A 26,826-nucleotide genomic window follows, 5' to 3' on the forward strand; every position below is an offset into this window, starting at 1 on the left:
TGCTCAAACTTGCTACTTATGTATTTAATTAGTCTAAATGTTTTGTATGAATTTTATTTTTAGGTCGAGAGGGAGGTGTGGGTAAAAATTTTGTATTGTGTATCCAAGTCTATCCCTTGATACTAATGGCATGATCCTGTGGTAATGATTCTTGCTGTTTTAACATTAATTAAAACAGCAAGCATCATGTGCCACCGGATAAATCATACATGATCATGCCAGCAGGATCAAGTGATAAACTTGGATACGTGATACGGAACAATTACCGAGGTGAGGGTTGCAATAAAATTTTTATTTATTTATTTATTTATTATCTTCCTGTTTTATACACTCACAAGGTGAAATAGTGTCTTTTAAATTTTTATGTTGAAATTAAGGTTTTTTTCCCTTAACAATTGCTATACACCTGTCTTCAAGAAGTGAAGATACGAGAATGATTTGTACTTTCACCTAATCCATAAAGAATTAGATGCCATTGGTAACAGCTTCATTTCAGTTTTTGTGGGAAAATTGTACAACTTAGGCAGTTAAATTCGCCAGAAATACACATTGCCTGTGTTAATGATTAAATACTTCTCCACGTTTTTTTATGCATTTTGTTTGCGATTTGTAATGCAATTCGGTAGGTACCTACGAAAATCCTAACCTTAACTTCAATCAACGTGATTCTACTAGAACAGAAATTGTTTCTTGGACATAAAAAAATGCAGCAATTTAATATAATCCGAAAATATGTTACATGTTATATGCATTTTAACAAATGTTATGATACGTAAACAAAATATTTTTAACCGAAATGAGGTTAAGGCAAACACTGTCCCGAAGGTAAGAAATTTACTTATTGTTTTAAATTTATTGCTCTCCTAAATCATTTTATGTTACGTTTACCGATATTTAGTTAAATGATTTGCTTATAAGGGAAAAAAAAATAAAATAAATATTTTTATAAATATTAATGCATGCACGAAAAAAGTCACAAGCTCGCCAACATTCAGTTGAAGCTGCAAATTTCCCTACTATTCAAATTAGTGTTTTAAGCATATTAACTGAAAATTGTACTTTCTACGATCAATTTTGTATTTAAATTAAAATTTTCTTATAATTTGAAACGTAGGTCTTACTCCAGAAGGTACTTTATCTCGGTTTTAAGCCATTGCAACTTCGTTTTAATGTTTGTCAAGTTTGCGTTTTTGTATAGCAACTAGGGCATTTCTGAATAAAAAAAACGTAGAACTGCAATAGCATTGAGTGTCCACTCTGTACTAGTACTTTATTTACTCTATGATGGTAATGTATTTATTTAGGACATATTAAAATTAAAGAACATTATTGAAAAAAAAAGGATGTTAAATCTGATATGTACGGTTGGCACATGTTGCTAAGAAATAATGTGATCTGAAAGAATGCAGTACTACTACGAAAAGGGAAAAGGGTACTCGTGGATTTTTAGGTTATGGCAGTCTCTTTCGTTTTTCAGTAATATCGGCCGAAAATTAACAAGAGTATTGGAAGTTGGCAGAAATGCCGATTCAACTAAATATTGGCAAAATCGGCTTCTTCAGTACAGCTCTACATTTGATGACATGAGTTAACATATTTCAGACTACAGGACATTGAAAAATACTTTAATTTCCATGTTGGTTTATTGTGCGTAAGTTTTTTTTGCAAGTGTAAATTGAATTAAGTAAAATGCTTCTATTTTTATTACTTTAAATTGATTAAACTTAATGACAAGTTACAGATATTTGACACTAATTTTGAGGTTAAACAATTTGGTAAATATGTAGAGTAACGGTATATGCGAAAAAAAATGCTAAAAATCCGAAAATACTTTTATTCTATGCTCTTTCACTTCCTCTTTTCAAATCAACCGGCGGAGATAAGAAATTCCAAATACTTTAGGAGATATCCAATTTTTTAATTTTGAACATGTAGAGTAGCGGTATTTGCGAAAAAAAAAATTCTAAAAATCAGAAATTACTTTTATTATATGCTCTTTCACTTCCTCTTTTCATTAAAACCGGCGGAGATAAGAAATTCCAAATACTTTAGGAGATATAGAATTTTTTAATTTTGCAATACAACACCTGTACAACCATTAGACCGACGCAATTTTTGTTATTTTGCCGTGTGTTCGTGAATGCGTAATAAATAAAATGGTCGATTAGGTCAGGTCAGTTACATTATTAATACTTTCAAACTAAGCGGACATAAAAAATAATGTGAATTAATTTCAATGGTTCTTTAGTTTTAAAGTATTTATAATGTAACTGACCTGACCTAACAAACCCGGACAAATGATGAACATTAACAACTCACGTAAAATATTTTTGTTACTTATTACTTGCGCAACAATATCCAAATAAAAAATAAGACTTTAAAATTAGAAACGTTAAAAACCCACCTAAGTTGGAGGCGGGTACATTTCCTTTGCCATTAGAAGGAAATGATGTAGTCGTTCACCTACGTCGCGATACCTCCGACGGAACATTAATAAATAAATAAATAATCACGTATTGGTTCATTTGAATACTGGCCAATCACGGAACTGTCACGTGACAAAATTGCCCAATAAGAAACATAATAGATACTCGTAAACCAGAAACAATGTTGATCGCCGCATGAATACCCAGGTATTGTGATGAAAATTAAAAAATTCGATATTCCTAAAGTATTTGGAATTTCTTATCTCTGCCGGTTGATTTGAAAAGAGGAAGTGAAAGAGCATAGAATAAAAGTATTTTCGGAATTTTAGCATTTTTTTTCCGCATATACCGCGACTCTACATATTTACCAAGAATTTTACTAAAGCATTCCAGCCACACAGGTTGCCAGCGAGAGACGCTTCTCTTCTGCTAAGCACCATCTCCAATCGTAGAGCTAATTTAACTCCTGAACGTGCAGAACAAATTATTTTTCTGCATGATGGATTGAAGAACAGAATTTAATACTCTATGACAATCTCTCTCAGAATTTTTGTGCCGAAAAGTGGAAATGTTGAAACAATGTGAATGTACTTTTCAAACAACATGATTTTTGGTGCTCAGTTAGTTGAAGCTCAGTAAGGACTCCAGAAAAATTGACAAGGATGAAATTATTCCAAAGATATGTTACATTTACACAAACATATACGTACTTGTAAACTGTGGTTATGTTAGTTGGATGATATCAGTTACTAATGAACCAATGGAAACAGGTTAGATTCAATGGAAAACATGTTTTTTTTCCTAGCAGTGCAAATTATAAAAGCACTCTGTAAATAGTTACCCAAAATTAATAAGCCCACTTCATTTTAATACTTTATTCAAACATTATACCTACTAAGTTTAAGGTAAAAATAATTTCCCAAAAGTGTAACTGTATCACAAAGCTCAAGCTTCGAGAACTTTCAAGTAGGCTCGCTCGAGCTTGGCTCAAAGTAAAATTCTTAGGCTCGCAGACCTCTAATGTAGGTCTATCTATTTAGTAGGCTAACAATGATAATGGTTTCTTTTTTTATTTCCATATTTTTCTCAAAAGTTCTCACATTTTATTACTCCATCACAGTAAATTTATGTGCAATAAACTTAAAAAAAAAACTCGAACTCGACTCGATACTCGCGAGTATTTTAGCAAACTCGCTCGAGCTCGACTCGAAGTGAAAATCTTCTGCTCGGAGACGCCTAAAGAATACCCGATGCTTAATGAATGCAGATGTCTTCCAAATCCCACACTCAGTCAAGGGCTCATATCTCTTTGATTTGCCGGAGTAGCCTGCGCAATCTGTGGCCCATGATGTTCTGTGAATAGGAGTAACCGACACAAATCATCTCACTAGGCCTAAATGCATGCCACAAACGGAAGTCTTAAAAAAATTCGATAAGTTTTCCTTAGATCTTAGTTTTGGCGTTACTATTGAGTTCATCATCCCTGTCATTCCTTAACAGTGAAGAGATTGTTTTTTATCCAGAGGGAGAGGTTTGAGTACTTTGCCCTCCCCAAAGGAAATCTACTCCCGTGCCTTTATTAATGATGTCAAAGTCTTTACAACACAGTGTTCTAGCCGTAGATCTTCTGCAGGTGTTCCATTAGGTTTTGGTTGAAGAAAAAAAATATGAGCAGTGTCTTTCTGTTCTCACCATAGATGTGTAACATCTCACCTTGGTAAAGAGCGAATTCATATGTTTGATTGTTGCAAATACACTTACAATAACAACTCGGCCCCAATATTTATTGTAGAATTCTTTTAAATAATGCCAAATGTGGTAAATACATGCATATTTTGTTTTCAACTACATTTATGGATGCAAATTACATGTAGTTTCCGCACCCATTGCTAAAATTTGCTGCTGGAGCAGCTACATAGACTATTGAATCATTTGATTAACAGACCAAAGTTTTAAACTATTGTTACGATTTACTGCGAGTTCGTAAAGGATAGTCCAATTAAAGATTTTTATCACAAATAGTTTTATTTATTGGCACTATTTACATCACTAGCTAATAATCTAAAAATACCAATTAATCAATTGCACTTAAAAATGTTGCTTCACCCAGTCACTTGCTTCTCACAATCCACACGCCTCGCTGGGCCGCGCCTCTGGCGCAACTCTCGCCCCAGCACACCTCATGGTCCTCCGTCACAGGACTCCGTCACCGCACTCCACCGCCGCTGTCGCACTTCCCCTTCGCCGAGATCCCAATCGACGCCTCGCTCGGAACTTCACTCGGAACTGAACTCTTCGCCCTGGAACTTTCGTCCAGGGACTTCGCCACTCTATCGCCCGGAAACTCCGCCGCGGGGAAAACTCCTGACTTCACTCTGAACTCCACTGACTCCCTGCCCTGACGTCCTTGGGCATATATATAGGCCCCAGCGCAATTCCAGAACTCACGAGAGAGGCTGGGGCCAGTCGCGTCATCTCGAGCTGTCCCGACGGCAGAAATCTCTCGAAAACACGTGTCTGCGGCTCGCGTAACTCCCAGCTGTCCAGTGTCAGTTACGTGTCAAAGGCAGTGCGCCACGCGGGGAGTGGTGGGAAGGAGGGGGGAATGCGACAATCCTTGTTATCTTCCAGGCGCGCGCGGCGCATATCATATTGCGGCAGTCGCCAGCCAGCTCTGCACCTGCACGTGTCCCGACCAATGTCACGTTCGTAACACTATATAATGAAATAAAAAGATTTCAGAAAGTACTCAACCCTGGCTTTGGTTCTGATTTTTGACAAGGATTTTTATTGAAATACTGCTCAAAAATAATTAAATATTTAACACTATAAAGTTTCCCTTTGTCTTTGTGAACTTTGGTTCTTTCCATTTATCACAGATAGCAACACCGCCGTGGTTGTTGCACATTTCTGTTCCTTGTCTTTCATTCTATACAGAATATTACCAAATGGAGTAATAGAACAGTCAATAAAGGAAGTCCACCCTACAAAAGGTGCATCATTTTTTTTTTTAAATCTTGTTTAGGTAGTGATTAATCCAAGTTTTTGTCATCCCCCCCCCCCCCCCCTTTTTCTTGCTTCGTCCGCCATCTTGAAAAAACTGTCAAAAGTCGACACTTTTTTCACTTTTTGACCTCTAGCTCATTCCCAGTGAATTTTTTTATATATATTATAAAAATTTAGACAATGAAATTTCCAACAAATTCGTTGTAGAAAGTTTTTTAGTAGGACCAAGCGTATTCGAGCTATGAGAAGGAGAAAATGGAGGATAACTGGCAATTCAGCAAATTTTTCACTTTCTTTCTACCTCCCACCGCAAAAACAGAGGGAAGACTTTATCTCAGCGAAAAGTTTATTCAATGAAAGTTGTAGAGAATAAATACCTTTAAAACCCATGTCTCAAAACAAATTTTACAAGAAATGGGTAGGAGTGGGGGAAAATTCAAGAAAACTAGAAAAAATGTGTACTTTGTGATTTTGCTCTGGAGCACCATATGGTGAAAATGTTTCGTTTTCATGATATTCCAAGCATTTTTAGATCACAGCAATCATGTAAATCATATATGAATCATTTACATGGATGAGGGAGAGGACATATTCATTACACATATATGTAAAGAAAAGTTTGTGTGTATTTAAAAAATGTATAATATAAAACAATGCATTACAATGATAAAGAATTCACAGTAAAATAAGAAATTTATAAAATGAAGAAGGGGGGGGGGGGGTTATTACAAATACCGGGGACGCTTCGCAGGGCCGATTGGGGAGGCTGACTCTTCGGCAGGGTCATCATTTTCGAATTGTATCGACGTTCTCCTCTTCCTCATCGGCGATGATCAACGGATGGTTGCTGCAGGACTGTCCGTGGCAGAACTTGCGAAGTGTGGAGCAATGCAGACCCGATTTCCTGCATCCACATGCTGCTGTGGAACAGCCTGCAACACACCTGCATGAAACTGTCTTCAGTAGGGCCAGAGGAGCAGCATCTCTTGTTGTGGTTGTAGGCATCAAGCCCCTGCTTCCTGTTGTCCAGCCAAAGATGTTTGGGTCTTTCTTGATGCTCATCCATGCCATCACTTGGTGGTATGCCCTCAAGGAGTGGTATCGTCCTGCATCAGCAGTTGGGGGCAGGTTTGCAAGATTTATGTTTGTGGTGGTGGCAACAAATTTTGAGTGTCGGAGGTCAATGAGTGATTGGTCAATTTCCCCACCATAGAGGACGATCAATATTTGCTCTCCTGCTTCGGAGATGTCCTCTATGGTGACTTCTGGGTCCATGAAGACCTCACTTACGTCCAACAATAATGGATTCCTCTGAAACAGGAACAAATTTGGTTTACCAAACCCATAAATGTTTGATGTGGTGTCACACCCACTGATGGTGTGGATTAGCAGTAGGTTCTGAGCGAAGTCATACTTGAATGATGAGGTGAAGTACATGAGGTGAGGTGAATTGCCTCTTCCTGGTTTTTTAAGGTATAAGTTGTTCATCGTATTTGCAGTCCCAGTGAGGATATCAAATCAATGTCTTCCCCCACTATCATTACGGCATAGTACGAAGAAGCCATCGATGTTGCAGTGGTCACAATTAGCACGTCAGCATCCTCCTCAGCTTGCTTGTTCATTATGTTTGACGCATCAAGTGTTGTTCTGAGGAAGGCAACAAATCGTTTTTTGTTGTGTTTATTGGACAGAAATTTGTCTTGAGGAGTTGAATTCACTGTGGCTTCATCAAATATGACATCTGCAGAGGCATTCAGCTTGCCCCTTCTTGCTCTTTCTGCATGCTTGGTACTCATTAGAAGATTGTCTGGGTACCCGTCAAAGATGACCAACACCACTGTACCATAATATTAGTGGATGTACTTGATGTAATCTGCACAAATTTGCCAAAAAGTCGAATTTCGATTCAACACAACTTTATGGAGCAGATGCCCGCCATCAATGACAGTGAGGTGATTTGACGGGAGCTCAAAATCAGTGGACAGGGGTCTGAATGCATTATATAAAGCAGACTTTGTGCCCTTGTGCATGCCATCTTCGTTGAACGACGACATAGGGAACGGTGGAAGCTCATAAGAGAGATATTCCTTAAGGTTGTCCTGGGTTATTTTTGCGATGCACATCCTGTGATAGAGAGTGAGTGGGTCCACAGCTATCTTCTTCTCCCCAACCTTCAAGATGTTCTTGTCAGATGCTAGCGATACCACTTTGTGCTTCTTTTTGAAGGACACTTCACCAAAGGTTGTTCCCACTATTCTTGAAAGTACAGCCATACCGACTTGCTGAGCCTTGTAGCAATTCACCTGCTCGCTTCCAACTATACCAGAGTTTATGCTCATAATTTCATCAGCTTCAGGGAAAGGGGGGTGTTTTGAAAACCATTTGAGCGGCTGTTGCACTTCTTGGTCGTCCCGCCTGATCCTGCTGGGCCTCATCTCCACATGTTGTTCTAAAGACAATGCTGTAACTTCAGTGTATTGCTCCATTTGTTGAGCTATATCCTGAATATAAGTCATTCCAAGTGTCCACTTCAACAATGTACTGTCTGTCATTCCCCTTCCACTAGTCAAGCCACCTCCAACTTTCATATCTTTCATGAGTTTCTGTTCAATACACATGTCAGTCCAAATGCCTGACCAAAATTTGTTTGACCTTTAGATTGTGAAATAACCTTCCTTTGTGAATTTTTGGAACTCGGTCGGATTCATTCTTTCTTTCAAACAGGACATTTCTTGAAGGTACAAATGCGCACTTCTTGCGTAAGGCCAATGTCCAGCAGCATGGAAAAATGGCATCATCTTCTTGATAGTGTCTAAGTGGAGTTGAAAGTCACCCATCCTCTCTGCTTGTATGAATTCCTTCACAACAGTCACCATTGTATAGTATTGAACCCAGAGCTGAGCTGTTGGACCTCTGCTTTGCAAATTGTGGACAGCTGTCATATATCGCTGCTTCATGGATTTGATTTCTTCAAGATCATCTGATACCAGAACCCTGGACTGGTCGTCCTCTGTTAGTAGCCTGATGACAACAGTCGTTTCATCGTTGGTTAATTCAATTGTATCCAGAATCAGTTTGGCCAATGCCTGATGCGTCAATAAATGAGCCCTCACAGCTCGAGAATAGGCATGGCCATGCAGCTTTTTAACAATGCTGTTTTCAGCATAGATGGTCGCAAATAGCTCGACGATTCCACTGCCGCTCATGATAGTGCCAACAGCTCCCATGAATGACATGAGCAAGTGGAAGCCCCCAAGTCTTGCAATGGCATCTAGCAATAGTGGCTGTGTGCCGTTGTGGAGAATTTCTTGTGCCTTCATATATAGTGGCTGGTCAAATGTCACAAAGCAGGTTTTTTGTTTGACACTATCGCATTCTCGGCGAGCCTTTAGCAATGATGAGTACACAGTGTCATAGTTGCTTGCGGGGGGGGGGGGGGGGGGGGAATTGATAAATGGCAGATATATGATTTTAGATCGCAGGAATTCTTTTTTTGCTGTGGCTTTTTCCATGTAACCATTCCATCCTGGCAAATGTCTACCAGTTGACTTCCCATAAAGCCACATGATGTCTGCAGCGGACTGAGATATAACATCAGTAGGAGCCAACGACAGACTACCAAGATCCTTGATTACAACTGTTTTCAAGCCACCTTGTGGGTTCTTCACAAATCTTTGAAGCTCAGTTGAACCAGCAATTGCTACCAACTGGGGGGCAGTCATCCTCACTGAACGTGTGATATTGTCTCTTTCCCCTGCTGCCTCAAATGTAGTCACACACATGATTCCACCCATGGCATGGAATGTTCCGTGGCCGTCTATGGTATTGACATTAAAGTCAGCGTTGTCAAAAACCAGCTGACAAAAACCTAGAGCATCAGGTTTGAGAAGAGGTGGTTGAGGTTGAGCGATAGTTGATGTCTCAAGCAGTTGTCCCTCATGGTGACTGGAAGCAAATCCAAGAGATGACAATGTCAATTAGAAATTTGGAACCAAATTTTCTGTACAGGGTGTCCAAAAATGATTGGAGCGATTTCATGATGTTGTTGTGGGTGCATTTGTCAACATGTCGCGATGAAACTTGGTGGTCATCTGTAGAAACTCAACAAGTTTTATTCTGTATTGCAGATTCCCGCCTTCCTTGGCAAATAGAACAGCATTAGAGAGATGGAGGCAAACGACAAGAAAGCATATGCCGTCCTTGAATTTCATGCAAGTCGTTCAGTCAAAACAGTTCAACGACGATTCAGGACGAAGTTCAATGCAGAACCACCGTCTGCGAATTCCATACAGCGATGGTACGAACACTTCAAAGCTACAGGATGTCTTTGTAAGGGAAAGTCAACGGGTCGTTCACCAGTTGCTGATCAAACAGTTGAGCATGTGCGGGCTAGTTTTCTGCGTAGCTCTAAAAAGTCTACGCAGAAAGCTAGCAGAGAATTGGATATTCCACGATAAACTGTATGGAAGATCCTAAGGAAACGTCTGAAGCAGACGCCATACCGCAAGCAGTTGCTGCAAGCGCTAAAACCTGCGGACAAAGTCATCCGGCTTCAGTGGTGCACTCGATTGCAAAAACTGATGGAGGAGCAGGATGACTTTTGCAATCGACTTGTGTTTAGTGATGAAGCATCATTTTCCCTTAGTGGCACAGTGAACAGACACAATGTGCGTATCTGGGGAACAGAGAATCCCCATGCCATCATTGAGCATATTCGGGACGCCCCAAAACTCAACGTTTTCTGCGCCATCTCCAGATTGAAGATTTATGGGCCCTTCTTCTGCGAAAAAACAATAACAGGACACATTTTTCTGGACATGTTAGAACAGTGGCTCATGCCAGCTTGAGACAGACAGTGACGACTTTATCTACCAATTGGATGGAGCTCCACCCCACTTCCATCGCAATGTCCGCGAATTCCTGAATCACAGATTGCCAAACAGATGGATAGGCCGTGGTGGGATTGATGATCAACAATTCCTTGCATGGCCTCTGCGCTCCCCAGATCTAACCCCGTGTGATTTTTTTGTGTGGGGCTATGTGAAAGATCTGGCGTTTGTGCCTCCTTTACCGGTTGATTTAGCGTACATGAGAGCTAGCATCAGGAATGCTTTTGATCGCATTGACACGGACATGCTTCATAATGTTTGGGAAGAGCTTGATTTTAGGGTTAATGTGTGCAGGATCGCAAAGGGTCAACATATCCAACACTTGTAAAGTTCCAATAAAACTTGTTGAGTTTGTGCACATGACTACCAAGTTTCATCCCGATATGTTGATATATGCACCCACAGTAACCTCATGAAATCGCTCCAATCATTTTGGACACCCTGTACATGAATACACTCAATCCGTTAAGAAGGGAGGAGAGAAACGACCGAGGACGTCCAGCAGCTATGATTGCATGGGAAATGGCAATACTGACACTTATCCATTTATCCTTTTTTGTTTTTTAGTATAATTTTTTGGACCAGTGTCAGTAAAGTTGGTGGAATGTCTGACTCGACAGTGTTCAAAAATTGATCAGGGGGTGGATACTCAGTGGTATTGTACACACGGGAGCGAATGTCCTCAGTAATTATATCTGCAGCAACTAACACCACTCTCATTCTTTCTTCCTCAGGATTTGATTTTATATTGGCATACCAAGTGTCATTCAATATTTTATATCCAGTATTTTTGAAACAGACTGTTGATTTACTGCCTGTTTCAACGAACATGATATCATTCTTGTACTTTTTCAGCAAACAGGATTTTACTGTTCTCCTATCAATGTCACATCCTTAATTCATGACCCCCATCAATGTGTCAAATGAGAATTGACATTTTTTTTTCCCCTCCAGAAAAACATAGACACATTCCATTGCTTCGTCTACTTTGGGGTCTGGTCTGTATCCTCTTGCATACCCACTGGATCTTGGTGATTGGAATAGCTGTTTCCTACAAGCATCGTGGTATTGACCATCAGCAGCAATGAGATCCAACTCGGGGGGGGGAACACGATTAATTATTTGTTGAGCGTACTCATCTCCGCGTGCCCGAGCGGCTTGCATAATGTTGTCCCTTACCTCCATCCTCTCCACCAAGCGAACTGGATTTCGAAAATTAATGGGGAGCTTTTTCTGTAATTTCGAATAATCCTCAGGAACGTTTTCCCCACATAGAAAGCAATGACCCTTGAAAATAAACTTATTAACTGACCTGAGCTGCTTAGAAGATGGTCCAGGTGTAGGGAATTCTGAACGTAGAGCTACATTTATTCGTCTATGATCGCTGTAATTTTTCGAACAGGCACTGTTAACTTGAATTTCATCTCTATTCTTCAAAATCTCGCTGTGATCGTCTTGTCTCCTTTTAACACTTGCGCTTAATAGAGTCAGAACTCCTTTCTTCTTCACTGTAACCACAACTCCTTCGTCCAAACTTTCCTGCATATGAAGCACTCACTGTCCGGTGTTAGGGATGAAGAAGCCATATTTCACCACTACAACTCACTGTACGGGAATTCTCTTTCCAAGGGTAGGCGAAACCCGATGTAACTGACTGGAGATTCTAACACAAACTGAGGGGGCAGGTGTCTGAAACCGAGCCCTTCTACCTCCCTCTCTCCCTCTCCTCTCCTTTGTGGCTTGCAGGTAGCCCTCCGTGAACGACCTCGTTATGTTGTCACCCTCCCATTGAAGAAGAATGGGTATCTGGGTCATTAACCCTCATCCTTTTCATTCCTTTACAACTTTTGAAATTATTTGGAGTTCTTACATCACTGTTTGTTGTTCCCTATTCATCCTAATGAATTCATATAATATATACATCATATATGAACCATTTGTATAAATATACATGCTAAGCATTTTTTCGGGTATTCTTGAATCTGCCCCCACTCCTACCCATTGCTCGTAAATTTTTTTTTGAGACATGTGTTTTAAAGGTATTTAAATTTTGTACAACTTTCATTCAATAAACATTTTGCTGAGATCAAGACTTCCCCCTTTTTTTTTGCTGTGGGAAGTGGAAAGAAAGTGAAATATTTGCCGAATCGCCAATTTTCCTCCTTTTTCTCCTTCTCGTAGCTCGAATATGTTTGGTCCTACAACAAAACTTTCTGCAACGAATTTGTTGGAAATTTTTTTGTCTAAAATTTGATATTTACACTTATATATCAAAAAATGCACTGGGAATGAGCTAGAGGTCAAAAACAGAAAAAAGTGACTATTTTTTACGTTTTTTTCAAGATGGCGGACAAAGCAAGAGGTGAGGGGATGACGAAAACTTGGATTAATCACTACCTAATGGTCCTAAACAACATTTAAAAAAAATGATGCACCTTTTGTAGGGTGAACCCTCCTGTTCAACCTCTATTGACTGGACTATAAACCGAGAGCTAAGATGTTACACATCAAAAAGTGGTTTGGTGAGTTTTGATCCATAAAATGTCAGGAAATAATGCTCTAAGGTGTCATATAAGGATTTTTTAAAATAGGGATTATCTTTTGTATGGCTGCAAAAGAGCATTAGTTGAGGAGAAAAAAAAATGTTTATGTATATCATAATGAGCGAGCAGTATGATTGTATGTTCTAATTGGGTCATAGGTGGCTGAGATCACTGTTTGGCAAGGGTCATGAGTTAGACCCCGAAAGGATTCAAAATCTTGAAGAATGAGTTAGCTCCCAAGTGGTTTGGAGCTCACTGTAATCTAGGACAGAGATGAGCAACTAACATCTGCGGCATTGTTTCGCCCGGCCAGCCTAAAGATAGTTTCAACAAAGATATATTATCATGTATACCTACTGTCGGGTATTAGCCATATTTGTTTGCATGTATGTAGAATTAAGTTGTCAGCTGACAGTGTTTAGAAGACAAAGTATTCTCACAGATAAACTTTAAATACTATTTTTATTTGTGTAATCTATATATTTTTTCAATAATAATTTTATTTTTATTAAATTTTTTAAATAAGTTTTTAAAACACTTTTTTTGTAACTGTATCACATGCCAGAAATTTTATTTATTAGTTTATTTACAGAACATATAATACATAAAAAAAGTCTCCCTGAGCAAGCTATTTGGCATAAGAGTTTCAGGAAAAACCACACAAATTGAAAACTATCAAGATATCAGAGTGGGGTCTGTTCATGAAAGCATTTAAGAATACACCGAGGGTGTATTAGTAGTTCTGTTTAATTTTTGAATTGTATTTTTAGAAGAGTGAAAATGGATTAAATGCATGTTTTTATAATCATATTTAGAATTGAAACACTCAGTACAGATTCCTTAGAGCACTCAAGGAACATGCATAACACCTTTAGCTTTCTCCATGATCTAGTGTTATGGTCACCACTCAAATTTCATAGTTGCCTTATGCGTGACGAGAAGACTGCGTAGATGTGATACACGCTAGAAGAAGCAGCGAGAGTCACACTCATGTCCTACCTCACTAACACAAGTACACCCCTGACTCGTCACAGAGTGGCGTGACCTTGGTCGTGTCGTGGCCAGTGTGACCGCAGACTTCACCCTGCGCGTGGGCGACGTTCGGCCGAGCGCGGCGGGGGTGTACGTGTGTGATGCCGAGAGTCCCGCCGGCATCTCCCAGAAGACCTTCTACCTCGTTGTCCACGGTGAGTGCAACTCCCGGCTCTGCAGCGCAGTTCAGTCCAGGCCTGCCCCACACGAGCGTGCCCGCATATTGCAAGGGCAGTGCTCGTAGTGAGGGTAGATGCGGCAGGTATGATGAATGCACAATTGCATTTAGATTCTGTTTAATAAGTAAACTCTTTAAAACAACTTATGATGATGAGAGAATAAAAAAGGAATTTTATTCATAGCGAATGTATGCATCTTACAGAATCCTATGTGGCCTCAAAAGTTTTATAAGTTCCTCTGTCATACTGGGTACGTACTCCGAAATAAGGTTTTGAAACACTCAAATATCACTGTTCCAAATGTACCATCTGCAAACTTATAGCCTTCAAGAAGCAGACTGCATGCAGTAAATATACCAAATTCTATGTTATTGTGCATTTGGCAAAAAAAAAAATAATGGTCATAACCATGGAGTTAGCAGTTGTCAGGCGATGGCATGCCATGACTTAGTTGAAGTATGTTTTTAATCCAATAAAAGCACATTTTGAAATCTTTTAGTCACAATTACTTGAAAATTATAAAGAATTTAGACGTGACATCTGAAATTCCTTTAAAATAAATATTGTAAAAATAATAATTAAAAATTGTTCAATACATTTTTGAATAGAATTCCGAGTTATGTCAATACAGTGTGAGAACATTCTGTTTGTTTAGTTCCGCCAAAAACTTTTCTTGATAACGTTTAATCATGGTTAGTAAGTATGAAACAGAATCTCCGTCATTAAATCCTTCACTTTCATAAAAAAATTTCATTTTAAACTGTTTCCACAATGCAAAAACTATACCAATCAATGTTTTGAGTGTCTAATCAATATGGCGCAATAATTACCTAGATGAAGAAAAAAAGAAGCTTCACACACTTACCTTGCAATAATGCAGACAGAGTTACCCCCTGGTCATAACGTTTCTGCAATACTTAACAAGGTCGCAGTTAACCATAACTCAGTACCAGCGACATGGTTATCCTTAGAGAAAACATTTCTACAATAGTATATAACAGTTTACGTGTTTCATGTAGGCTATAGTAACAACCTGTAATTCTGTTTATTGTTGTCACTATACAGGAAGAAGCATTGAAATATGTGTCCGAAGAATGAGTGGTAGAGTAAATACAGTACAGTGTGACAACATACCTTGAGAAGAGGCTATAAATGTACCCCGTCATTGGTGGACATTTTACGCACCCCTCCTTTAAGCAGTTATTATCACACTGTACTGTATGTATTCAATCACTCATTCTTTTCCCACACGTTACATGGGGCCTCTTTCAAAAGACTCGCCCTGTATAAACAGTCTGTGAGGGTTACTGGTACATATTTTTGAGGCTTTAAGCTGCTTATTTTTCTCAGTGTGACTTTGCGTCTCCCGTGTGTCGAGTCCAGTTCTCCCCAAGATCCACGAGGACCTGCCCAACTACATCCAGCTGAAGGAAGGAGAGGACTACGCTCTGCCTTGCTCAGCTGAGGGCATCCCCACGCCCTCCGTCACATGGAGGAAGGACGACATTGACGTCACCAGCAACCAGTTCGGTAATCACAATCATATAAACCCATCAGGAGTTATTCTTGTGCATGTTTTTTTATGTGTACATCTTAGCTCTTGGTATATGGCATTTGGTAGGAGTAATTTCATGAATGGAACGGTAGTTGCATGTAACGGAAATGTGTATCACGATGCTGCCATCTGTGGAGGATGAAGTGATCCAAATTCACACAGACATAGGGAAACTTTATAGTATTAACTGTTAAATGATTTTTAATAAGATGAGCAATATTTTAATAAAATTTCTTTGTCGAAAATCTGTTCTAAATCCTGGGTGTAGTATTTTTCAAGTCTTTTTCTCTTTTATTGGAAACCGTTATATTATATAGTTTAAAATTTCACTATGCTAATCAAATTTTTTAATAGTCAACGTAGCTGCTCCGGCAGCAAATTCTAGAGGCAGGTGCGGAAATTACATTTTATATGTGCCCAGAAATGTAGTTGAAAACAATTTTTGTATAATTATCTTACACTGCTTTATTTTAAAGAATTATACGTTAAATTCCATATCAGAGTTTTGTATAAGTGTCTGTATTTGCAACACGAGAACATATGAATTTGCTCGTTATCAAAGTTAGATGTTACACATCTCTTGCAAGTACTGAAAGACTTGCCCATATTTTTAAATGTTAAGAATTAAGGTCGTTTATAAGCTACAGTGACTGAATTCCGATCACTTGGCTTATCATTTTATTTTTCACCTACACTTTCCTCTCCTACTGTTGACCCCTGAAACTCGAATTAAACTGTCGTTAGAGCTATATCAGTCTCCTGCTTGGTGAGAAAATCAGGAGCCGTAGTGGTCGTATATACTGATAACTAAGGCAGCTGATTCAGGTTGTCTGTAGTGTCGCCCACTGGTGGTGACTGATTTACTCAGATAGGATCAGCCTCTGTGTAGCAACTCACAACTTTTGTTTCAAGACATGATGAAATTGTCACACGTATATACTAAAAAGTTTACTGTAGTAAAATTACCTTAGTAACCTCTTATATATTTATTAGGGATGGGTTGAGTACACATTTTTATCGATTCCGATACCAGTACCGATTCCTAAATTTCGATTCTCTATTCCAAGTCATTCCAGTTTTCGATTCCTGGTAATTCTGGTCACATAATTAAAACTACTTAAGAATTGAATGCATTACATAATGATAATAACATGTATAAAGGATAATTATAGACTTAGGATTAAATGTTAAGGTTTTTTTTTTTTTTTTTTCAATTACCAGTGAAGAAGCATTTTCACATAAAGTTTGTTTGCTAGTAAGTACTAGGCTGTGCACAATGAAGTTCAACATTTAGACAAGGTTCTTTAACAGGCGATAACGCCGATAACATAACATCTTTGTTCAAAATGGGTTCAAAGGTAGCACTACTTTTTTCTGTGGTACCTTGTGACTTAGTTGGTGACAGTGCTGTAAACAAAAGTTTGTTTTTCTTCAAAGACTATTTTTTCTGGTAGTAATGTGTGCCGGGATTTCAAATGCTTCATTAAATTGGTTGTAGATTTATAAGTACCGCTCCGTGAAATTTGCGCACTACCATTATTACAAATTGCATATTTGTCATTTTCACTATTGATGCGAAAATGTTCCCAAACTTTAGACATGTTGATACAATATCAGACCATTCGCATCGTAATTTGAAACGACAGTCTGCGAACATTTTTTTACTAACAAACTAGCAAAACACTTGAAAATAGTTTTAGCAAAACAATATTTGTGCCAAATAAATAGCATGAATGCGAAACAATTCACAGTAACCTCAATAGCACGACTAGCCAGGTTACTGTGAATTGTTTCGCATTTATGCTATTTATTTGGCACAAATATTGTTTTGCTAAAACTATTTTCAAGTGTTTTTCTAGTAATTATTACGGTTTTCCTTTGCAAGAAATAAACACGAGCCTCTGTTGGCGGTATGGCCAGATAATTCTTTATTATCGATTGTTGCTTTCATTATACAATTTGTCCCGTACGCAACGAATCGATACGTTTCGACTTGACTTTATATTTTATGGCCACCAGAGATTTTGTGGAGGCCATCATCCTTGAATGGCTCACAACTAAAATGGTGACGACACGTGATGTGATCTCGTTTCATAACCGTCACTTTCTTCACAAAAAACAATGGACTTTTCTTAACTGCAAATAAAATTAATAACTCTTTTTACAATTTATTTACGTCTAATACATGAGTGAGGAATAATGTTCTTCGATCGTGGAGTTTTAATTAGAGGTTAAACATGCCCGGTAACATTGTTTTTATTTATTTTTATTCGTATAAAATTAATATTTAATCATAATGAGCATTATTAGGAATTTTATGCGCATACGGCAGGTAAGATATATTAAAATAAGTAAGTAAAGTTCAGACGAAAATATATTACTACTGTATTTTCTTAACTTAACCGATTCCTAACCTACCTTGCCCTTTTTTAGTACCCGATACTGAGTACCCAAATTTTTTAATAATCGGTGGTATCGAGGAATCGGAGAATCGAATCGACCCATCCCTAATATTTATCCCTTTTCTAAAGCAACTAACATGTTATACTGGTCATCACTTCAGAATCATGTCAGATTGTAGTAAGTATAATTTTATTTTTTCAGAAAACTTGACTGTACTCGAAGACAGTACTCTGATCATCACCTCTGCCTCTCCAAGCACGACCGGACTGTACACATGTGTTGCTGAGAACATTGATGGCGAGGACACGAAACATTTCATCGTGGAAGTCATGGGTATTTATTTTATACAAATATCCAGAACAACTTTTATTTTATCTTGTGGTAGAATTTTCATGTGGAAGAATATCAGATTCTCAGAGGTGGCTTATTTTATTTTTTCTCACTCGCAGTGCCGCCATCCACGACGAACCCGCAAGTCACCAGACTGGAGGTGATTAGCGGCGACTCAGTTCTCATGACCTGCCCCGACGTGGAAGCCGTGCCTCCGCCGACATTCACATGGCTGAAGGTACACACCACTGCACTTTGCGCTTCGGCAATGCAAGTTTTGTCATTCTAAAAAAAAATTTTTCTTTAATGAAATAGAAATATTCATGAAAATCATAGTTATTTGTAAATTTGTACATTTAAATGAAAACAACTGTATTACTAATACTGGCACTAATAATAGCAGTAATTCTGGGTTCGGATTCTTGCCCGGGCATTTATGCTTTGTTGGTCCAGTACCTCCAGTAGTTAAAGTTATACGGTATGTAAAACCTTTCCGTGAATAGCTTTACAATATTCACTGTGCACATTAATAATCATAATAAAACAATATAAAGTCCAATTATTGAATTTTCAATTATCTTTTCCATGGTTTAAAACAATTTGACTTTAATGAAACATCTATTAAAATATAAAATCGTGCACAAATTTTTGCAAGAAATAATCAGTATTTTCTCAAAAAATAATGGTTTCCGTAGGAATCTTTGTAAAAGTACAGAAAAATTTTTTCTGTGTGGCTGCTTGCAGCCCCCCAAATAACCATTTGCTAAACACAACGAATTTCAATAAAGTATAAAATATTTACGTGTAATTTATTCTTGTAGTAATTTGAAGTTGTGCAAATAGCTTACTTACCAGTGAATGTTCATTTGTGTACATTACAAGGTTCTTATTAAAGTTTTCTGTAGTTTTATTGAGTTTGAAGTCATTTTAATATTGTGTAACACTATTATAATATGACCGCAGAAGACTTATAGCCTTATTAATATTAATGACACCCAATTTCAACTTCATAATATGTTGACCGAAAGATTGTATCAGCAGAAAAATTTAATATTCTGGCCAACACATAAAAGTTCAAAATTTTGGGACATGGTTATAAAATTAGGAATAAAAATAAAAATTAATTTGCTTGACCAAAAAGGCCTGGCTGTTGTGCTTGTGACTAAATACAGACTGTTTTAAACATTTAATAAAGTAAATCCAAAACATAACATTAAAAAAAAAATTATAATTTTTGTCAAAATTTATTCAAGCATATTTTGTGAACATAAAAATATTTTTAAGCTGTAACATATAACCCAATGTTTGTTAAACTATTAGAAATGTACAAGAACTAGAGAATAGTTACATTTCATTCCTAAGAATGTAAATAAATTTATAAGTGCTAATTAATGTATAAGTCTGACGTCAACCGGGCCTGTGCCCCAGGAGCCTGGTCAGCCTCCACCCCCTTTCCCCTCGCCTACGTCCCACTTCCCTCACTGGCATTCGTACCGTCACGGAACTACGTGTGTTTGAATAGCGCGCCACAAACTACCACAAGAGGGCGCTGTTGCGGCAGTGCGACCTCGCCTTAAATTTATAATAAACACATTGTTAGTCTTTTATTTTTTTCTCTCCGTGAATTTGTGTTGCCACTGATGGACGGGAGGGTTTTGTTTTTGTTCAATATATAATTTTATTTGTTTAATATAGAGACATAGCCGGGCAAACCTGAGTGGACCCGAACGTGAGCCGAAGTCGGCCTTTGTTTTAATCTAATAAATTAATGACTGTTTGTTTAGTAATAGCAGAGCCGTGGGAGAGCGTGCCATAATTATAAAAAGGTTTTTGTAACTGTCCTACGTAAGATTTCAAGGCACTTAATCATAAGAGCGTAACGGTAATCTGGCCAGGCGGGAAGGCACCATGATGTTCCGGGAGACCCCAGCGCTCGGTCAGTTCTCCACCACCAACGACCGAGGTAAGACGCAACCTACCACACCCCGGGGACTTAAACCTTTGAACTCCGATCCATAGTTCTGCTTTATCTTTAATCAATTATCAATCACTTTTGCGTTATCCCCGGGGCTTGCCTCGGTCAAGGGACTGTTTTATTAAATCTTTCTCAGCTCTTAACGAGACTCCTTTTAAACTCATACTACGTAATTGCTTTGTGCAGCCACGTGCGTGGGTCTCACTACCCTAAATCGATTGAGTTCCTTGGGCCTTTGAACTGTATCATCTCGAAGCTGTGTATGGGAGCGCATGTATGCATTAAATACCTTATGTATGAAACTACCTTACTTCTTTTCTTTTACCGACCACGTGGCAACCTATCCACTGTGAGCAGGTGTGTGGGACGCCTTGAGAGCCCACGATTCGTTAATATAGTATAAGTGTGCCTGACGCTGAGAACGGGCCAGGTCTGAGCGAATTACGTGTAGCAACTGAGGGTTGAATCTTGCTTCACATGGGCGATTTCACGCCCTGAGGCGGGTCTCAGCTGGGTCCACGTGCCCTTCCACGTGGTGGCGCCCACTATCTCTCAACACCGTAAAGACCCTCTGAAAACCCGAATCATGAAAAGTCATATTGCCCTTTTTAATACCTCACTAAAAATCCTTTTTAGTACCACAACATATAGTTTGTTGTGAGAAGAAAAAAATTACTTTAAATATGTATTTTAATGTGTATATTTATAGAAAAGTAATTTACATTGTCATTAAAACAGTGGAACCAAAATCCTAATGTCAACATTAGATACTATTGCTGTAAAGAAATGTTTTTGTCACGAACCATTTGATTGCAACCTCCAAAAAAAAATATTTATATTCAAACTAACCATGCATAATAACAAATTTTTTATGGTGTTAAGTGGTTTTCAGTGCACAGTAAGATAAAAACTTAAGATCAAGAATATAGAGAAAATATTTTTTGAGCACTGGAACCAAAGATACTGGATGAGTTCAGAAGGAGAATGTGCTGGCCAATCAAACTGCACCGTTGGCAACAGCGACTGGAGAATTGTTCTTACCAACATTACGGTCATAAAATCCACTAAATGCTTTATTATTGACAATAAACGTATTTTCAGCCTGGAGTTAGTAGTAGTTGAAGTAACTTTTTAACCATGCCTTCGCTACATTTTTTCCACCCAAAACATTACGGAAATAATGCTTCATAACGTCAGATGATGATTAGTAATTAATTATGAATTAGAATGTCCGTCGTGAAAAACAGTCACTTAAAAAGTAATTTAAAACCATTTCCACATTGCAAACACTACTCTTCAGCCAATGTTTTGGGTGTGTTACTAATTAGCTAAATAAAAAATGGTTTCACACACTTGGCATGGTGCAACAGATCCTCTTGGCTTCATTTCTTCACTCGCCTGTAATCGTGCTTTATGTTCCCATCTTTCTTGGAAAAAACCATGGAGGTATCAAGTAAAGGGATGGGTATTCAAACTGGGTCATGTTAGTGAGTAACAGGCGATTTGCCTAACTGCGGTTTGCCTAAACATGAATTCGTTACAGCGATTTGCCTAAAGTCATTTCGCCTAAAGGCGTTTTGCCTAACGGTGATTTGCCTAACGGCATTTTGCCTAACGGCATTTTGCCTAACGGCATTTTGCCTAACTCCGATTTGCCTGACGGCATTTTGCCTAACGGCAATTTGTCTAACGGTGTTTTGCCTAAAATGTTACTATGATGACAAAACCTCATTTTGCCTAATGGTGAATTGCCTAACGGCACTTTACTAATGGTGATTTGCCTAATGGCATTTTGCCTAAACTAACCTAACCTAAGCTAATCTAACCTAACTTAACCTAACCTAACCTAACCTAAACTAACCTAACCTAACCTATTCTAAATGCATTTTGCCTATCAGCAGTTTGCCTAACAGCGATTTGCTTAACGGCGTTTTGCCTAACTCCTATTCGGCCAACGGCGTTTTGCCTAACGGTGTTTTGCCTAAATGGCGTTTTGCCTAAAATTAGGCAAAACGCCTTTAGGCAAAACGACACATGCCCATGTTAGTAATTGAATTCAAAATGAGGATGATCACACCCTCCCCTGGAGAGTGCAGAGGCAAGCTTGTTGTGCCCCCCACCGACGCCAGGAGGGAGGCCCGGCGCTGGGCGTGAGGGACGCCGGCCGGACGCTGCTGGTGCGGGAGGCGGCGCCGGCGGACGGCGGGGGCTACGCCTGCGTCGTGAGGAACCAGGCCGGCCGCGCCCAGGCCTCCTTCAGCCTGGAGGTGCTGTCCCCACCGAGGCTGGAGCCGGCGCCGGGCGGTGAGGACCGGCCGGGCAGCGTGCTGGAAGGATCGCCCCTCGTGCTGCGCTGCCCCGTCGTCGGCAACCCCGCCCCCGTGGTGCGTCCCTTCTCGAGTGCCACACACACTTATAACGCGAAGACTGGACACATCATTTAATGTAGAATTCTTAAATATAGTCCTAAGCGTGACAAATATACAGTAGAACTCTGTTATAATGTTTTTCAAGGTGACAAAAGGTAAAAAAAAAATATAAGCAGGAAAATGTTATAAGCAGGAGATATCAATGTAGCACTTGTCAGTTTTGACCATTTTTTACCAATGGACTCATCCAGCTATGTTAACAAATACTTATAATGTTAAAACCACTGTTGCTATAATTTTCTTAACAAAGCTAAAAATTTTAACTTCAGCATGCTTCCAGCTTCTATTTTATTTGTCTTTGAAGATACACTGCCACATTTCAGTAAAATTGTCTCACGATTCGTAATGACGACGTTTAGTGTGGAAATGCCTACGTTTAAATCCTTTGCCACTTAATCATGTGTTTTTTTTTTTGGGATTTCTAGCTAAGAATGAAATAAATTCAATTTATTAGCATTAAGAAAAACTTTTCTTTGGCCATTGCATAATAGTTGGCTAACTGAAAACAAACCAAATGGCAAGGATAGGAAGGATTTTTTTTTTTAACACAATGGCGCCAACAGACACTGTGAATGTTAGATACCTTCGATATATTGAATTCACAGAATTAGCCAGCACTAACGTGTAGCCTAGTTTTCTGACACACATTTTGTTTTTGCATACAATCATATTTGAACAATCTACATCTATTGTATAACAGCGATTGTAAACAAAAACACATGCAAATTGTAAAGTAAATGGTTTAACATGTTAAACTTCTCAGATGGGATAAGAATTTGAATATTCAAGTTTTAAAAATTATTTTTGCATTTATTGATATTAAGAAAGCAAACATTATAAGCAGGAAATGCACTATTCATGAAACGTTATACACAGGAAATAAATACATTATTTTTATGGGGAAAATGTTGGGACATAAAAAATATACCGTATTTACTCGTGTATAGCGCGCCCTCGTGTATAGCGCGCACCACGATTTTTGCAACAAATTCCAAAGAAAAAAAAATTGTTTTTCCCGTAAATAAATTGTACTAACATTTTGTGGTACCTGTTAAGTAATTACGTATGAAACAAATGATAATTTAAATTGATGTGTGGTGATGCGTCAGGAAAATACTTAAACTCTGCTGTGTAGACGGAAGATAATGAAGCGCTGTATCGTCACAACTGGTACGTGGGCGGGAGGAAGGGAGGGAGGCAGGCAGGAATGTGACAAGGAGGACTATATGACTCACCGGTAGCAGCTGCGACAAAGCGAAGGAAGTGGAAGGGGGGGACTGGTGTCAACATTCTCTCTCACTCTCTTTTTTATTTTACTAGCTGCATTGGCTTTCTGTAGAGGGGGAGGTCTAAAAATAAACAAGAGACCTGCGAGCTTGCGCGCGCACGTGTGTGTGTGTGTGAGAGAGAGAGAGAGAGACCAGGTTGTGTGCGTGCGTGTGTGTGTGTGAAAGAGAGGCCTTGTTGCTTGTGCGTATGTGTGGGGGGCTGGCCAGAAACGTCACCTGTCACCGGCAGTTAACGACTTCCACTCCCCGCCGCACCTACACACTTTTTTTTTTTTCCGTGTATAGCGCGCATCCTTATTTTTTTCCTTTACTTGAGGGGAAAAAAGGGAGCGCTATACACGAGTATATACGGTATTATAAGCAGGAACATTATAACAGGGTTGTACTGTATAATCAAATTTTGTTTACAACTACATTTCTTGATATGGATCACATGAAGATTCCACAGCCGCCGTTAGAATTCGCTGCAGGAGCAGCTACATAGACTATTATACTATTAATCATTTGATTTGCAGACCAAAATTTTAAACTATAAAATGATATGGCTCCTATAAAAGCCAAAACAACTTGAAAAATTATTAAAACCCACCTTTGTACGTGATTTTTTACACGGAATTTTATTATAATACTGGCCATTTTTTTAAAATTAATTAAACACTTAATACTATAAATTTTGCCTTTAATTTTATGAACTATGGGATTCGCCATTCGCCATGATGCCAGCACCATGGTTTTAGATTTATTTTCCATGCGACTTCTGTTTATTTACAAAATCACTCCTGCTTAATGACGTATACCAAGAGCTAAGACGTTACACATCGAAAATGATATTTGCACATGTGTATTAAAAAAACTTACATTGCTATTGACACTAACACACTGACATATGGGCCTATAGTAGAAGCCGTAGGCGACATGGCTTCTCATACAGGCAATAAACTGTCTTTACTGATAATTTGCAAAAATTTTTCATAACCCCTCTCTTTCTCCCCCCCCCCCCCCCCCCCCCCCCCCCCTCACCAACCATCACCGCTTCAGCCTTTGGTTCTCAAAGGACCCGTCAGCCTGAAGAAAAGTCACACACATGTAAGATTGGTAAAGGGACGAGAGGAGATAAAAGACTCGAGTCACCTTGATGCATTCAAGTCCTCTATGCATACAATAATGGGGAAACTTTATAATATCAATAAATGTTTTCCTTAGAACATAGTTTTGGTGTTATTACTATGTTTATCATCCCCGTTTCACAGTTGCAGAAAGAGGGGCTTTTAACTTCCAGGGGAGTCCACCCCACTCCCGGCTTCCCCACCCCAAATTACTCAGAAAATCTACGTCCGTAAATGATTCTTGAAAACTTCTTTACAGCCAGTAGGGTAGGTCGAGGTGATGACTCGTCGAAGCATAACGAAAAGAGCACTGCACTCTTGGGAAGGGGAGGGAGTGGGAGGGGTTATAACGAATAAAGTAGAGAGTCAGGCGACTGTTAAGACTGTTTGTAGGTTTTTCATCGCCTTGTTTTTTACAGTTGTGGACCACCATCACATACCTAAATGTTTGGTTTTTTATCATTAAAGTGAATTATTACAATAATGTGTTTTGAGTGTTCTTGAAGTGTGAACTTTCACTTCTAAAGCGCATGGCGGCCACACATCGAATTATTTTTGTTGACCTCTTGAATAGTTGCAAGGATCCGTGCTGATTCGCCGATATAGCCTCTCGTGAAAGGACGTCACTCGCCCACTTACATGCATTCCTTGAATTCTAATAACATGTCTGCCACCTTGGATTTGATTTCACAGTCATTTTTCTCGATTCCAACACCATGTCCACCATTTTGTTTTTGTCTGCTGGAGGCCGCCATCTTGGATGACGACACATCCACCATCTTAGTTTTTTCTGTTCCGATGGAGGCTTCTATCTTGGATTCCGATGTCATTGTTTCTGCTGTTTACTCCTAGAGAGCGCCAGCATCATTCTGTCTCAACACATAAGGTCGATGGTCCATTACCTACCATAGTATACCATACCACTGTATTATGGTCTTTATCGCCATATTAATTTTTTTTTTTTTACCAAATACACTGGAAGTGCTTTGAGAGATTTATGGTGTCTTCTTTTAGTGAAAATTTAACAACAGTCTGTTGCTTAGCCAGCCAACTGCTGTCTAATCAATTTTATGCTTATCTATTTCTGTCAAAAGATCAACATGATTGTGTAAGAATAGTAAATATCCTGAAAAATGAAAAGTGTGTGATAAATTTGTGAACGATAACAAATGACTGCTAAAATTTTTTTTTTAGTTCATACACCAGGTTGTGTAAGAGCAAGGGTCTCCCAACCGTTTGTCTAAGGGGCACACTGAGTCTCAAGGCCCAAGACCTAGCAAGCTAATCACACCAACCTACTGTAAAACTATGGCAGGCCTTATACCGGGTGTGTCTGGCTGGTTGTTGGTGCTAGTGAACCATAGTTTGGAGATCCCTGTTTAAGAGTATAACAAATTTGGATAGCCTTTTACGGCTAGTTTCTTACTGAATGTAGCTTTTAAATTGAAGGATACTATAGTTGCAACTACATTAGTAAAGGGCAAATATTAGTACTTAGAGTTGTACAAATATTTTAGAAATTACAAATACTAATGCTGTGCCCATTTAAAACTAGGGTAGGTGGAAATGCAAAATAAAATTAGTCTTAACTTATGAAAAACAGAGAAATGACTACAAAACAATTAACCTCCTACAATTTCATAGCAGAGATCAATAATAAATGC

General features: G+C 38.8%; 1 protein-coding gene across 1 annotated transcript in view; it reads left to right on the forward strand.

The window, feature by feature from the left end:
• Positions 1-26,826, forward strand: part of LOC134546339 (hemicentin-1-like) — a 345,137-nt gene that overhangs the window by 143,168 nt on the left and 175,143 nt on the right. The window contains exons 23-27 of the mRNA XM_063389116.1: positions 13,930-14,051; positions 15,459-15,605; positions 18,235-18,366; positions 18,483-18,601; positions 22,468-22,722. Of these exons, the coding sequence (XP_063245186.1) occupies positions 13,930-14,051; positions 15,459-15,605; positions 18,235-18,366; positions 18,483-18,601; positions 22,468-22,722 (775 nt within the window). The remainder of the gene's footprint in view (positions 1-13,929; positions 14,052-15,458; positions 15,606-18,234; positions 18,367-18,482; positions 18,602-22,467; positions 22,723-26,826) is intronic.

This window comes from Bacillus rossius, chromosome 1 (assembly GCF_032445375.1).
Source record: "Bacillus rossius redtenbacheri isolate Brsri chromosome 1, Brsri_v3, whole genome shotgun sequence".
Classification (NCBI taxonomy): Eukaryota; Metazoa; Arthropoda; class Insecta; order Phasmatodea; family Bacillidae; genus Bacillus; species Bacillus rossius.